Source organism: Hydra viridissima, unplaced genomic scaffold, assembly GCF_058129835.1.
Source record: "Hydra viridissima isolate aposymbiotic clone 2 unplaced genomic scaffold, HvirCarnegie_v1 scaffold_2, whole genome shotgun sequence".
In the NCBI taxonomy this organism is placed as follows: domain Eukaryota; kingdom Metazoa; phylum Cnidaria; class Hydrozoa; order Anthoathecata; family Hydridae; genus Hydra; species Hydra viridissima.
In genome coordinates this window covers 21912371-21928481 of record NW_028324301.1, presented here as the reverse complement: position 1 = coordinate 21928481, position 16111 = coordinate 21912371, and the positions used below count along the sequence as shown (strand labels likewise).

The 16111-nt window shown below is 26.1% G+C and overlaps 1 protein-coding gene across 4 annotated transcripts; it reads right to left on the bottom strand.

Annotated features, from left to right (window-relative positions):
* Positions 1 to 433: 433 nt before the first annotated feature.
* On the bottom strand, positions 434 to 14479 carry LOC145183661 (exostosin-2-like). 4 transcript variants are annotated; one of them, XM_090078890.1, is made up of 16 exons: positions 14264 to 14479; positions 12731 to 13216; positions 10473 to 10676; positions 10161 to 10353; positions 9489 to 9560; positions 9318 to 9385; positions 9127 to 9220; positions 8343 to 8450; positions 7887 to 7931; positions 7622 to 7762; positions 7367 to 7406; positions 6616 to 6682; positions 6371 to 6467; positions 6077 to 6226; positions 2554 to 2682; positions 434 to 1248 (listed from the first exon to the last, which is right to left on the bottom strand). In XM_090078890.1, exons 1-16 carry the CDS (start codon positions 14281 to 14283, stop codon positions 1027 to 1029), a joined length of 2136 nt encoding a protein of 711 aa, XP_089935016.1. In that variant the 5' UTR covers positions 14284 to 14479; the 3' UTR covers positions 434 to 1026. The 4 variants fall into 4 exon arrangements, 3 of the variants coding, with proteins under 3 accessions (XP_089935016.1, XP_089935017.1, XP_089935018.1); XM_090078891.1 differs by lacking the exon at positions 14264 to 14479 and adding an exon at positions 13435 to 13522; XM_090078892.1 differs by lacking the exon at positions 14264 to 14479 and adding an exon at positions 13408 to 13509.
* Positions 14480 to 16111: the final 1632 nt, after the last annotated feature.

The following is a 16111-nucleotide window of genomic DNA, read 5'->3' as shown; positions in this document are numbered from 1 at the left end:
ATTGATACAAGAACGTTTAGTTGTTTCTGGTCTGAGTATTTGTTATACAAAATTTGGGGTTCCGTGGAATGAGAGACTTTACAACGCCAGTATTAGTAATTTTTTAAAATTTATTGAAATCTTGTTCTGTTTAATCTTTTTAACAAAGGAACATCTTCGGAATAATTTACTACTAGACAGGTTATGAGATTCTGTAATTTTATGATTTGATTCCTTCCTGCAAACTTTTTGCCAAAAAAATCAAAGACCAAAAAAGAATTACAAACATACTTCACTCGCAGTAAAACGTTCGAAGAATCTACAACAAAATTTTTTACAAAGTTGTAAAACGGAGAAAGAGGGAAAAAAAAAAAAAAACTATTTTGTAAAAAAAATAAAAATTCAAAGCTAATTCGAAATCAAAAGTGCATTTATGGTGGAAAAAGAAAACGTGTTGAAAAAGCATTGTACTTTATTTATTTAGTCATATTTTTCCAATAGAACGAGGTTTTAAAGTTTAAAAAGGAAAAGATTCAGTTACTATAAAAGTTTTCGCAGCTTTTTACAAAATTGACCAATTAAAAATAACACTAAGTTTTGTAATAATTCGCGTAACGAATAAAACAGTGGACATGAATATAAAATGAGAAACACGTGTTTGCGTTGTTTCCGCGACAAAAATCTTTAAAAAAATTTTAATCGAAAAATAATCATCGGATAAATAGCAAAACACTTTATATAAATAGAACTATAAAGTAAAAAGAGTCTAACAGTACTGCTGTTGCTGGTTTTTTTAATTCACCATTTAAAAAAACACTAAGTTCTAGCATAATTAAACGTTTAATACTCTTCAAAAGAACATGTTCTAGCATAATTAAACGCTTAATACTCTTCAAAAGAACAAGTTCTAGCATAATTGAACGCTTAATACTCTTCAAAAGAACAAGTTCTAGCATAATTGAACGCTAAGTGTTTTGTAAAGGAACTAGGTACTAGCATAATTAAACTCTTTCCTCTTGTTAAAAGTATTCGACTATTTCGACTGTTCTAAACTATACCAATGTTTGGGAAATCTTTTTCACTTTCTGGAACCTTCTCTTGAAATAAAGCTGGATCTACACGAAATTCAACTGATTGCAAGGGCATCCTCTTAAAATGTTGTGTAAAGACCTTTAAACACTCGGAGCGCTTAACAAAATGCGTTGTTTCAGACCAAAGAGAGTCGTTGGCAGAACAGCTTGAACATTTGAAACGTTTACGAGGAGTAACCTTTGTAAGAAAAAACAAGATAAGTAAAACGCAATATTTGATATAATGAATTATAATGTAAAGCAGACTTTTCGAGGCGTGAGGAAGGCGGGCGGGCGGGATGGCGATGGAGAATTTCACCCTTTAAGTAATGAAAAAATCCTTTTTTTTCGCGCTTTTTCTTCACAAAATTTTTGTTGGTTACTGTGTTTTTTGTGAGTAGATAAATTTGTAAAAAAAAAAAAATCTTTTTTTATAAGGAAAAAACAATCGTTTTATAATTTTATAATCGTTTTATATATGGGGTTTTTTCGAGGTGGAGGGGGTTTCCTTTTATAAACTTTCCTTAGTCACACGCAAAATCCACCATAAAAAAGCCAGAAGGGGTAGTGATCGGATAGCTTTCCCCACTCCTCTTACACAATCTCAAAGCTCTAGAGGCCTGCCAGAGTTAGTAGCCCCCAAGCCTCGTTCATCCTCTCGACAGGCCAGGTGTAAAGAACGTAATAGTTCACTGTCCTAAAATACTTAGCACCATTTTAAACAAATATCGACTTTTATTTGAATTTGTTTTATAAAAGCGCTAATAAAGTAATTTATGTATTATTTAATTAAAAGAGTAACTTAACAAGTAACTAGTTTTTCTAGCCTCCCTGTTTATTGCGAAGGCTTTTTAGCGACTTTATCTATTAAACCCCTTGTACTCACGTGTAATGGTCTGGTATCGTTTCATTTCTGTATCGTTATCATTCCGATATGATAGCGGAAAAAAAGTGTCATCGGATTGACGAGAGTTCCGGTATATACCGAGATTTAAACTAAATACAATACCGAATAAAATTTTTTTACCGGTTCTTTGTCGTAATTATTCCGATGACACTTTTTTTTTCCGCTATCGTATCGGCATGATAACAAAACGTAAATGAAACGATACGCAGACGCTTACTCACGTGTCATAAACAACTGGTATGTTTGCATACCTAAAAACTATTGAAACTGATTTAAACTAAATTTGAAGTTGCGCCATTTGACCTAAAGAATACCATCATTTTCTCGGCTATTTCAAATTAGCTCGGTTAAAATTTGTCAGTAAAAAAGTCCCGGCAATAAAAGTTAAACAGCCGTCAAAATTTAAAAGTTAAAAAGACGCCAAAATTTGGTCTCTAAACAAAACAATAACTATTCACCAACAAATAAACTTTATATTTTTAACGTATTTATTTCCATTATTATAACGAATATTTTTTCTTTGATTTTCTTAGATGTTTTTTTTCTTCCTAATACCATCAATTATTGTCTATCATGCAGCTATCAAAAGCAACTTACTTTAATTGGAGGTTTTCCGGTGAGGTTCGCTATAAGAAAGTTCATTCCAATATCTTCACAGTTCATATTTTGATCGATATACTCTTTTGTAGGTAGTGGAAGTTCATATGTAAACCAGTAGTTATATATCTACATAATACATATCTCTACATAGTGCATATCTCTACATAGTGCATATATTGAAAACATTTGCATACAAAGAGTGACCAAATAATTGGCCGGTTTCCTTTTGTCATGTCATGAGACTTGGCATGAGCTGGTGAAAAACAATTTGAGTCTAATCGAAATTGGTGTTTATTTTATAATATGCTGCTTTTTTTTTTTTTTTTTTTTTTTTTTTTTTTTTGTAATAATAACATCAATATTATATAACTTAAAACAACGTGTCACAATTTTTTCAGTACTTTAAATTAATTGCTGCTAGTGTTAATTGTTACCACTCATATTAAAGTTATTATTACAAATACCATTGCTACTCTTATATGATATTATTTATTTATATGATATTAGTTATTTGTTTCTTTATTTTTTGTAAATTTAGGTGTGAAACTTTTTAATAAGTAAAATACTGAAGTTACTATTATTATTAAAATTTGCAATTTTGAGAAAAACAAGCAGATAATAGGAAAGTAAAAACATTGTAGCAGGACAGAATAGTGGATCCAGTTTTGTTGGTGTATAAAGATTTGACTTGAAAGTTGATAAAATGCATTGACACTCTTGAGTTTTTAATTTATGAATAACCTGAATAATCATAACTAAATTGGAAGGCAATAAAATGAACCTGTTTTCTCTTAAGAATAGTACAAATAATTAATAATGAAAATAATAATAATGATAATAATAATAATAATAACAATAATAATAATAATAATAATAATAATAATAATAATAATAATAATAATAATAATAATAATAATAATAATAATAATAATAATAATAATAATAATAATAATAACAATAATAACAATAATAATAATAATAATAATAATAATAATAATAATAATAATAATAATAATAATAATAATAACAATAATAATAATAATATAATAATAAAAACAATAATAATAAAAATAATAATAATAAAAACAACAACAACAATAATAATAATAATAATAATAATAATAATAATAATAATAATAATAATAATAATAATAATAATAATAATAATAATAATAACAATAATAAATAAAAATAAAATGAATATGTTTGCTCTTTTTACACCGTCAGCCAAATCTAAGATAGTGGAAAAATGGAAATCATCACCAATTTCAAATGATTGACATGGCTAGTCAATCATTTGAAATTGGTGATGATTTCCACTGCCACCACTATTGTAGATAAGTTGATTAGTTGCTGTAGCAAGATATTTATACCTATGTAGAAGCATCAAATGAATGCATTTAAAAGATGATTGGTTCAAAGTCTAAAGATACCCTGAGTTAAGCTGAGAAGAATTGGGCAGATTATTTTCTAATCAGGAGCTTATGCAAGTTATTTAAAACTTCCACAACTAAATATTGTTTCATCAACGTAAATAAATCCTTTAACTCACAAAATGTTAAGAATTTAATGAAAGCAAACTTTTTTTAAAATTGAAATTTATCACTAAATTTTCAATTACAGTTTAATGTAGTAGTTTATTTTAGAAGTAAATTACTATGAAATCAAGCCACAGAAATCTTTATGCTTTGTATACAGCTATGCACAAAAGTTTAATCGAGATGGTAATTTTAATTAAACTTTTCAGGGTTTTTTCAACTAAAAAAATTAGGAAAGAAATTTAATTTTTTGTTTTGTTTTTAAAAGAACAATCACAATTAACATTAACGAGATAAGATAGGTAAAAAGAATAATTTTAAAAAATTATATAATTAATTTTATAATAATGAGTTGCATAAAAGTTAAATTGAGATAAAGTGTAGAACATAAAAATTAAAAAAAAAAAAATAAAAACTTAATATTTAAACTGTCTTCCTTTGGCTTAATAGCAAAGAAGAACTTGTCTCTGCATTGATTCAATCAATTTCATGCACATCTCATGTGGCACTTTTAACCAGCACTCATTCAGAACTTTCTTCAAATGCTCAGTTGATAAAGTTTGATGATTTACTAATTGAGTGTCGATCTATGACCAAATATTTTCTATTGGGATGATATCTGGTGATCTAAAGCACTAAGGCAAAAAATTGATCTTCTTTGTGTTAAAACAGTATGTTATACTATGCGCTATGTGTACTGGAGCCATGTCTTGCTGGAAGATGTATTGCTTGCTTCTGCTATACAATTGTCTTATTGATGGGATCAAACGTGTTTCAAGTGTATTTTTGTGGGTATATTGGTTGATAAGGCCATTATACAGCTCACAAATACCAAGGCCTATGTGGGAAAAACATTCCCATATGCCTACTGAGCCTCCACCACCTTTTAGCCTTGCTTTTAAATAGCACTCATAATATTTCTCAGTTGCAAATCTTTTAACATATATTCTTCCTTTGCGATTCACAACCTGAAAATTTAACTTATTGCTCTAACTACTGAATGCAAACATTCTTTGCATCATTTTCGTCTTTTGTGTCAATCCATGATTGACAGGATAGACTTTCTTATTTTAATGTAAGATCCTATACCTTTTTTTGCTAACTTTCTTCTAACAAGTTCTACACTTGTTGAAAATTTGAGCTAGCTTTTTGTTGCTGAGCCTAGGATTTTCTCTACTGGTTCTGATTATGCTACTCTTGTTGCAGTCACTAAACTTCAGTGGTCTTCCAGAATGAGGCATGTCAACAACATTACCTGTCAGCACCCAGATTTTCATGATTTTTACACCCATAAATTTACTAATTTCAATATTGCTATGATTCAATAATTTAGTCCAATAATTTGCCATTTGATGCTCTCTGGCACTGCTTTTCTACCCATTTGCATGCAAATTGAAATTGAAATTTAGTTATTCTGTAGATAATTTTTAGCAATTAAAATATTTTTTTGTAATTTTAAAATTATTTTTTTATTAAAGAATCATGAGTACTCACTGTATTTATCATCTAAAGCGGTGATTAAGTATAGTAATTAGTTATAAAGTGTAAAAAATGTATAACTAAATAACTCCATTAAACTTTTATGTTATCAGTAAAATACATCAGCTAACATTAAATTAGTTTTACAGAAGTAGTGTAGTATGTGTGAATATTTTTTTTCATCTGTTTTATCAATACAAACATAAAATAGCAAAAAAACAAAAAAGATAAACTTTAATGTTAGAAAAACACGTTGTTATGAAAAAATCTAGATTAAACTTTTTGGTGCATAGCTGTACACACAACTTATAATAAAATTCTTCAAATATAAAATTCATGTCATCATATTTTTTACTATTAGAGAAAAAATACCATGCCAAAAAGCAAATTGACCAACTCATTAGTCAAGCCTTTATATACATTGTAGTCAACTGACCTGCATCTATACATAACTCAAATTAAAGAATAGAAAACAGTTAACAAGAATTACTTTACTTTCAGACCTTATGATAAAATGCAGCTCCTGTAAGAACCATTGAGAGTTCATTTTGCCATTCAGACTCATACTTGTATTTCATTTCATTTCCATTTAGTAGTTCTTGAGATGAACGGGGTGGAAATCCGACAAGACGATCAGGAAATTCGCACCAAGTCTAAAAAATTATTTAACTAAATAAAAACAGAAATAAAAAAAAAAATTCAACAAGTTAAGTTAAATTAAAAAACTATTTGTAAACAATAAAGTGAGTAATAGAGTGAGCAATAGAGTGAGCAAGAGAGTGAGCAATAATTGTAACCTGGAAAGCAAACTCTATTTCATCTGAAGTGAGCATGAGTATATCATCATCAATTGCCATCACTGCTTCAGTTTCAATATCAGGAAAAGGATAGAATCTAAGAAAATATTGTCATTTGTCTTGTTGATTATTTAAAACTAGAAAATGTTATCTAATTAGTTCAGCCATACCATCATCAGCCTTCATTACTATCAGGGAAATCTTAAAAATAACATGCAACCTGTTTGTTAAAAATAACATGCAACCTGTTTGTTAAACGATTTGTTTCACTCCTGATAAGCTTCCATGGTTTAGATATATTGGGCCATTCACCTGAAATAAAGCTTTTTAAATTTCAAAAGTCAAAACTTTTTACTTTAAATGATAATAAAACAATGTTTTTTATTTTTTAAAGCTTTTTGATGCAAAAAAGTCAACCATCATAAAATTTGTGAGACATTTTCATCTGATTCTTTTGATATTAAAGCATTTTTTTTTTTTTTTGCAAAAATATAGGCAAGAATAACAAATTTCAGATTACTTGCAAAGGTTAACAACAACAAAAAAAAACTTTTTTTCTTTTAATGTTTTATATGTTAGAAGTATATTTACAATAGATTAATAACAGATAAATGTATAGTCCAGATTCTGTTTACATACACACACATACATACATAATACATGCATGCATTCATACATACATAATACATGCATGCATATGTACATACATACATACATACATACATACATACATACATACATACATACATACATACATACATACATACATACATACATACATACATACATACATACATACATACATACATACATACATACATACATACATACATACATACATACATACATACATACATACATTCATTGCAATCATTTGCTTTCTGAACAAACAAACAATTTCTGACTGAAAATTTAAGATACAGTAATGCTGTCTAGTTTTAATATATTATACATATTAATTAATGAATGTATTAAACAAACTTTGGTTAAACAAACCTGTGGGATTTAAGAATGGATTGTTCCAAACAACAAGAATCTAAAAAATGAATTTTCAATCTACTGTGAAAACATAATTTTAAAAAATGCAGTAAAACAAAAATAAATTTAAAAAAAAAAAAAAATTTTATTTACAAAAAGTAAATTATAAAAAATTAAAAACTACTAAATTAAAAATTTGTTTACTTTTTAAATTGAAAATTTTAACTGTGATAACAAAAAACTGAAAATATAAATATTAAAGAAAACTGTTACCTTAGCTAAACTGGGAACATTGTCAAGCTGTTGCATGAGTAGGAATAATGTTTCCATGCGATTGTATGTCAATATGACAGCAGTAAAACCAACTTTCAGGCTGCAACTCAAAGGGTAGAACAATGGAGGTGAAGCTCCTGTCTAAGGTTTAAATAAACAAATTTTTTTTAAAATATTATATTATAAAAGTTAAAAAAAAAAAAAAAGAGATCTAATAAGTAAAATTACAGAAAGAAACAACAAAAACAAAATTAAAAGAACTTACATTTAAACTACCCTCTTTAATGCTACCATACATTCCATTCCAGTGCTAAAAAATTTAAATATTTGGATAACAAAATACAAAATGTTCTACTAACACAAAATAACAACAACAAAACCTTGAATATACCACAGCATAAAATTAATTTTATGAAAACTTCACCATGGCTTTTTGACTGGAAATTTTTAATTCTAAAGTAACTAAAAAAAATGTTAATAGGCAGGGTGGGAAAATTGTGGCAAACTTTATCTTGACTATTTACCATATCTCCAAATTGCTATAATTATTACTATTATTATTTTAGAAATAATTAATAAAATGCATTTCAGGTTTGAATTAAAACTAAACTTTAAATCGTAACAAACATAAAAAGTTAAACTGTAAATTAAATAAGAAATTAATTTTCAGATTTCTACAAAATGCTACATTAAGTCAAAAGGATTTATCATAAAACAGCACCTCATATGATTTTCTTTGGCTCACAAAAACACGTTCATTTATAATATCAAGAGCAGTCTCCACAATAGAAGCAATTGAACTAAAATATTTTCCCCAAAGATAGTGCAGCTAGATTATTAAAAATATTGTTAGATATATAAAATATTAATAATAATTTTAAGAACTTTGTATTCAATGATATTTGAGTTTGTTAAAAATAAGAACATCTGTGTAAAACAATTAAAATTATTAAAATGAATAACAATTTTAAACTTTAAAGCTCAAATAATGATAATAGTAAATAATTTAAATAATGGTAATAAAATTTTAAAGATGCTCATAAAAGTACGTAAAACTAATATCATTACACAACGTATAATAAGAATAATTTTGAATATCTTTATTTCAATTTAATTTTGTTACTTTTATAACAAATATTGCAGCTATTAATATACTGAGAAATATTGCAAGAGTTAATAGTAGACATTAAAATTATACTTGAAAAAATTTTTTAACAGTTTTCTCTGGCATTATAAGTAATAAATTCTGCACGCCTATAAAAAAAACATCCATATTTGTGTTTACCAACAAATTTTTATCTGCAGTAAGTGCAACTTACAGATGCAGGTTGCAGGTAAGTTAATCATTAACTTACATGCAAAAAGTAGATTAACAATTAAAAACTAAAATATAAAAGAAGTAAAAAACATTAAGGATTCACAAAAAATATATATATATATTTGAAAAGGAAAAAAACTTAGTGCAGACAGTTTTTTTGTTGATTTTTTGATAAATTACCTTGTACCTGATTTCTTTTTGAATTAACATGGCTTTCTTCAATATTATTGAGGATATTCATAACTTCACTAAGTTGATGTTCTTTTAAGATAATAGAGGCCCTAAAAAAATAATAAGTTGATATAAATAAAATTGCAACCTTTAAAAGTATTGTAGTAAAAACAAAACAAAAAAACTAATTGAAAAATATTAACATACCTGTTCCAGTCTATCACATCACTAAATGGAAGAATATATTCATTCATCATTATAACTGGAATGCAACCCTAAACAGAAAATATATTAATTCAAAACTATTAGATCTTTGAAAAATATTGGCTTTTCAAAAATCATCTTAAGAAAGTCTAAAGAAATGATAACAGACTATACCAACATCATGGCATCTAATAACAACGATGTTCCATAGTAATGACCAGGTAAGAGTAAACAATATGTACTTTCCTAAAATGATTTATAAAACTATATATTCAGGTGATTTACATAATATTATATAATATTAGTAAAGCAAAGTTAAAAAAAAATCTATTTACATATAAAAAGAAGGATCAGGCTAAATCACTCCATTACAGTTTTGAGATTAATTGATCATATATCCAAACTAGCATCAAGATATTACATGATTCTAGCAGTTTATATAATCCTGTAAATACACTATTTTATAGATATTTTTCAACAGCAGAAATATATTGTACTTTTTTTCACTATTATCTTATATCTTAAATCAGATCTTAATCTTATGATTCCGATCTTAAATCTAATGGTCAAGCAATTTATCAACATTTTGATTGCAATCTTTACATCTCCATTCATAAAACATTTAGAATCTGAAGTAGAAAAATGTTGTACAAGATTCTTTTAAATATGAAAATACATCCAATTTTAACTACTTAAACACCAAATCATAACAAATGTATTTATTTTTAAGTATTTTAACTATTTAACCATCAAGTCTTATCATAGCTAAAATAATTACTTGTTTGAAAATGGAACAGAACTCTGGTTTTTTTTAATATGACCATATTTAGAAAATAAAATAAAAACCTGTAAGATTGAAGGATAGTTGAAGGGTATACCATCTTTGCATAATACTTTAGGATATATTGCATTGAAAGATCCAAAACAAGCTCGTATGATTAAAAGGTCTGAATGTATATCTTCAAGTTTGCGTAAGATATTTCTCTTTTCAACACTCATGCTTACTTGACTAACAACTAGTTTCCATTTGCGAGATCCACTGCATGAAAAAAAAGACATAACTAAAGTGAAAATTTAAAGAAAATATAAATTTATGATTTTACAGATAATAAAACATTTCAATGTTCTGAAAGTGTATATATGTAAAAATTACATTACCTAGATGGTAAAATCATTTGAGGAACAACCAATGGTCTGTTAAATAAAGGTATACTAATATCAAATCCTTGACGATAATTAGATGACAACAGATTTGCACCTACAACCATTGCGTTACCATGATCTAGAGACATTGCTGTAGATATTGGTAGTGGGAGTACTGGAAATAGGTTAAAAATAATATGATTTTTCCCATTGTCCCATCTAAAAAAATTATTTTGTAAAATTAAAGTACAAAGAAAAAAAATAGATAAATTTTGTAATGCATGAAAATACTTTTTCCAACTAATATTTCCATTTACACTGACATCAGAAAGTTTGAGGTGGTCAAATTGTAGAAATAAATTAACAATATAATTATCAATATTATTAGTTAATGTTTTTTCAAAATAATATAGACATTATTTATCACAATATGATTAAAAATATCAAAAACAATGTTGTTCAAATCTTTGACTCATCAAAATATCCACCTTGATTTTTGATAACAGCATTACAAATTTTTGGCATGTATTTTATTAATTTTTGAAATGTTTGCAATGGTATAATATTCCATTTTTCTTGTAATAAGTTTGACAGGATTTGATTAGAAAATAGCAGTCGTTCCTATACTTTTCTTGTGAAGTTTTTCCCACAATAACTCACTGGGATTAAGATCCAGAAATTGAGGAGGCCATTCCATTAATTCTAAAACTTGATTACAACCCAAATTTTACAAATAATTTTTAACAACCTTACTAGTATGTTTGGGATCATTATCACTTTTTCAGATCATAAATAAACAAGACAATCAAGATTGAGCTTGAATATGATAACCAATGCTATATACAAAGCTAGGCATATCTAAACTGTTGTTAAAACAATAAAATATATCTTAACAAGATATATTTAGATATTAAATTCAAATAATAATAATTATTAAATTATACTTTTGTTTTAAGTAAAAATTTGAAACCTCAAACTTTCATTGGTAACTTTTACTATGGATTTATAGCTGTTTAATAACAAAATGAACTTTTAAATTTCATACTAGTATTAAATTTATCATTACTATAATTATAATTAAGATTTTAAAAATCTTTTCCATGTACATTAGGGCCCTGCAAATTAACATTTTTAGTTTTGATTTAAATCTCCAATCAAAGCAGTACTTGATTAGCAAACTAAAGCAAATTTTAAATCAAATCATTAATTTAAGGACATCAGAAATTAATATTTACTTCAAAATATATATTTGCGTAAAAATTTGAAATAACATTTGAACAAATTCTTTTTGTTACTTTTTGCCCAAATTCAGCATTTTCATCTGAAAAGCTTTTATGTCTATCATCAATTACTCCTCCCACCACAAAGAGTTTACTCTTTCAGATGAATAATTTGCGGCTTGTACAGCAAGAAAGTCAATTGCACCTTTAGGTAGCAATTGAAAAATGTCATATCCATTCTTATAGTAATGAACTGGAAAATCTGAATGTCCCAAAGTGTTCTCTTTGTTATATGAAATAGTTTTAAATTTTACTTGCTGATCTAAAGTTATTTTCACTTTTTCAGTTTGCTTTTTAAGTCTATAATTCCCTTTATTTCAAACAAGAATGTTACTTCATTCAATTGATACTTAAATTATACTTTTTTTTTTTAGCTGTCATTAAAGATAAATCCACAAGTTGCATCTCTGCTAAGGTAAACATTTCTGAATAAAATCAAGGATCTAGTTAGGTTTGTTGAGAAAAAAAGTCATTAATTAATTCAAATGTAGTTTACAACTATAAAGATTATCATCAAATTTACTTATTAAAAACTATTAAAACCATAAATTATAAACTATATGCAATGCCATTAAATGTAGCAGTGCTTTCTGCAATGGAATTACAGATAAATAACACAGAAATTTGATTACAATCCAAATTTTCAACACAAATCCAAACACTTTCTAATTTATGGCAATTACAAAATTAGAAAATTTAAAATTATTACTATGAAATCTAAATTGAAAAATGTTGATTGAAAAGTTTGAAAGAAAAAACTAATAGGTCTTTTCACATTGTGTTACTAATCAGCACTTCACCATGTTATCATCAGTAGTTAGCACTTGGTTTTACTAATTTGCACTTTAAACATGTTAAATTACAAATAAGCCTTTAAATGCTAGAATTTAAAAAGAACAAAACTTTTAAAGATTTCATCTTTAAAAGTTTTGCATAAAAAAAACACTGTATATAAAATGTTTAAGAAAACTTTATTTAAAGTAAAAGAACTACCTTGATAGAAGTTTTAAAACAGCAGATGCTAACTTTAAATCAATCCCTTCCTCTGTTAGTAGGTCCAATGGTGGCATAAATAAACAAGCTTCAGTAATGTTCTCAGTAAAATATTTACTTTTTTTAATTGCCTTTTTTATTTCCTCAAACTCAGAGGTATCCTCTGAAAAAATATTTTCATTGTTTGATGTTCGATATTCATTAGAAGGATAAATATAAACTTTAATGTGCTGCTGACTATTTAACTGACACATAAAGTGGTTAAAACAAGAATAAAAGCGACATTTTTTATCAGTTGGAGATACTTCAGATAGAGTAAGAACATGTGCTCGATAACCATTGGGTACCTTTAATGGGGTAAATGAATCACTTGATTTCTTTGAAAAGTTCAGAAAATCAAATAAAACTATGCATAGTAATAACAAAAATAAAGTAGATAACACCATATAACGATACACCAATCTCATCTTAAGTTGCAGCCATAATCTAAATTTTAAAAATTTTAAATTTCAATAAATTATGAAACTATCATACATTTTAAAACACATATCACTTAAATTTTTTTCAATAATTTAACACCTTTTGTAGATTAATAAAAGAATAAACATTTTTGCATTTTTTTATAAATGAACAAACATTATGCATACACACATATAGATACACATATATACACATACACTCTTTAATATCTAAAACGTTCTAACTTTTTAATTCTATCATGTTAAACGATAGTAAGTAAAAAATCATTTCAAGTTGAACACTTGACTTCTTTCGTTTGTTTATATTAATTTCGGACCGTCGAGAGATTCAACATTTTAAATGACATTTTTTTGTTTGTTTTTTTGTTTTTGTTTTTTGTTTTGTTTTGTTTTGTTTTGTTTGTTTTTTGTTTATATTTGTTTTTTGTAACGCATATCTATTACAAAAACTTATATATTACATAACTTGTTAAATATAAACAAGTTTCCTTAAAGAACATCTTATGATCTTATTACCAGACCTGTTAAAAACGTATAACAATTAAGGTAAATACTCAAAATTATAACAAGCCAGTAAAAGAATTTATTATATGCATCTCAATATTACAAAACAAAATTATCTATATGCAAAACAGAAAATTATAAATGTATAATAATCTACGAAAAAAATTTTCTATTACTACGAATTAAATTATATATAGAATGAAATCTTTTAGTTTTCTTTTAAAGATAGGAAAATCTGCACAAATTTGCTCCGAAATATAGAGCGCGATAACAAAGACAACATGGATTAAACATGGATAAGCAAAAGGTTTCAAACAAAAGCTTCTTGTTTTGAAATGTATATTTATTTATTGGTTTCAAAATAACGAGATCTTTAAAGATGGGTCAAGATAAACCCATTTTACAAATATATATAAAGCATAAAACATTAAAAACATTGAGCTCATATCAAATCTCTCATTTCATTAAAAAGCTCATTTTGAATGAGTAAAACAATACGCAAAGTCAAATAAACATTTTTTGGCGGCGGTAAAAGACTAAGTTAACTTACTTTTCTATGTGCATCCCCATGTAATATTCTGTTTATCCCCATGCAATATTTGCATAATTTATGTAGCTATGAATAAATATATAATAAAGTGGGAGTAAAGTTTTTTCTTGTCAAGATAAACTCTGGTCATATATAGGATTCCAGCACTTTCGGAAATCTCTCGTGGAAATATTGTCATTCGTTTTCTCTATGTGATATTTTTGACAAAATAAACATAGAAATTTTATGGCTAATTCATTCTTTAATTTAACTTGGTAAATGAAAATTTCAGGAAAGTTAGGGGGTAGTGAACTTTTTTTAAATAGTTAGTGTAAAAAAACCCTTTTTTTAGTTGTTGTTGATACTTAAAGTTAATTCGTTACATTTAAGCCAGTTAGATATAGTTTTAAGTTCAATATTCATGGCGAAGAAGAGTTTTTTAAATAAAATTATTAGAGAGAAAGTTGGTATCACCGGTAAATATAATGCTTAGTAGACTTCAGGCTTTGTACAGGTCAAGTAAATCAAAAAGCCATAACCTTTGTACAAGTTACAAATCATAACCTTTGTACAGATTATGTAAATCAAAAAGTTTAATCTTTTTTTTTTTTTTTTGTGAATCAAAAAGTTGAATCTTTTTTTTTTTTTTAAAAACAAAGTTGATTTATGTCGAATAAATTAGTGTGATAAACTTATGCCAAATAAATTAGTATGATTGGGATAATAAAAAAGTTCTGTTGTACATAATTCTTTTTAAAATTTTTGAAAATATCGGTAGAACAGAGATAACTACTCATATTAGTTCTTTGAAGATTGGAATATATTCGTAGTCTTCAAATTGATGCGATGTTAGTAACACTTCTAAATGACTTTACAAAACGGCTTTTAACAACTTAAGTTCTATTTAACTTTTTAAAGCAGTTTTTAGTAACATAAAATTTTGACTTAGTTTAGCATCTGTGATTAATTTGCAGTTTGATATTTTACAAATTTTCACATAAAAATTTTTACGCATCTTTAAAAATTTATTTCATAACTTCATAACGTCCATAACTATTTCATAACGTCCCCGATAGGAAAAACTATTGCGTCATAAATGAATTTAGCATAAGTAAATATAATTGTTTGTATTACGATACGCTTTTTTAAAACTTTAGTCGGAAAAACTTTAAATGAAATTTACAAGGAAATCAAAATCAATTAGTCGTGCCTACTTAACATGATAGTTTACATTTTTATAGCTACTTAGTTGAACCCTGGTGTAAAACAAACCTCATTCAATTTAAAATTTCTGACCTTGGACCTCTGAAAATCTAGATCTGGAATAAAATGATGATAATATTAATAACATTTGCCTGATTCAAAAAAGCAATTAAAAGAAAAAAAATTTTCTAGATATCAAAATCTAATCAAAGTCAATGATTTTTTCTGAATTTTATCTCATTTATTTGTTATCAAACATCATCTTCATGTATTTTTTCAACATCATTTATCTTTCTCTACATATAGATAATAAATTTTAGTTAACTCTAAGCGAGAACGGAATAAGAACGAATCGAAAAGTATGAAAAACAGGGGTTCTTGAAGACAAGAACTGAATAAGAGCATATCGAAAAGTATGACAAACAGGGGTCCTTTATGTCAAGACCCTATATTTTTCTGCATGTTTCATTCTGCAGGTATCTTTTATTATTATTATTATTATTATTATTATTATTATTATTATTATTATTATTATTATTATTATTATTATTATTATTATTATTATTATTATTATTATTATTATTATTATTATTATTATTATTATTATTATTATTATTATTATTATTATTATTATTATCATTTATGAAATCATAAAATTGCATTAAA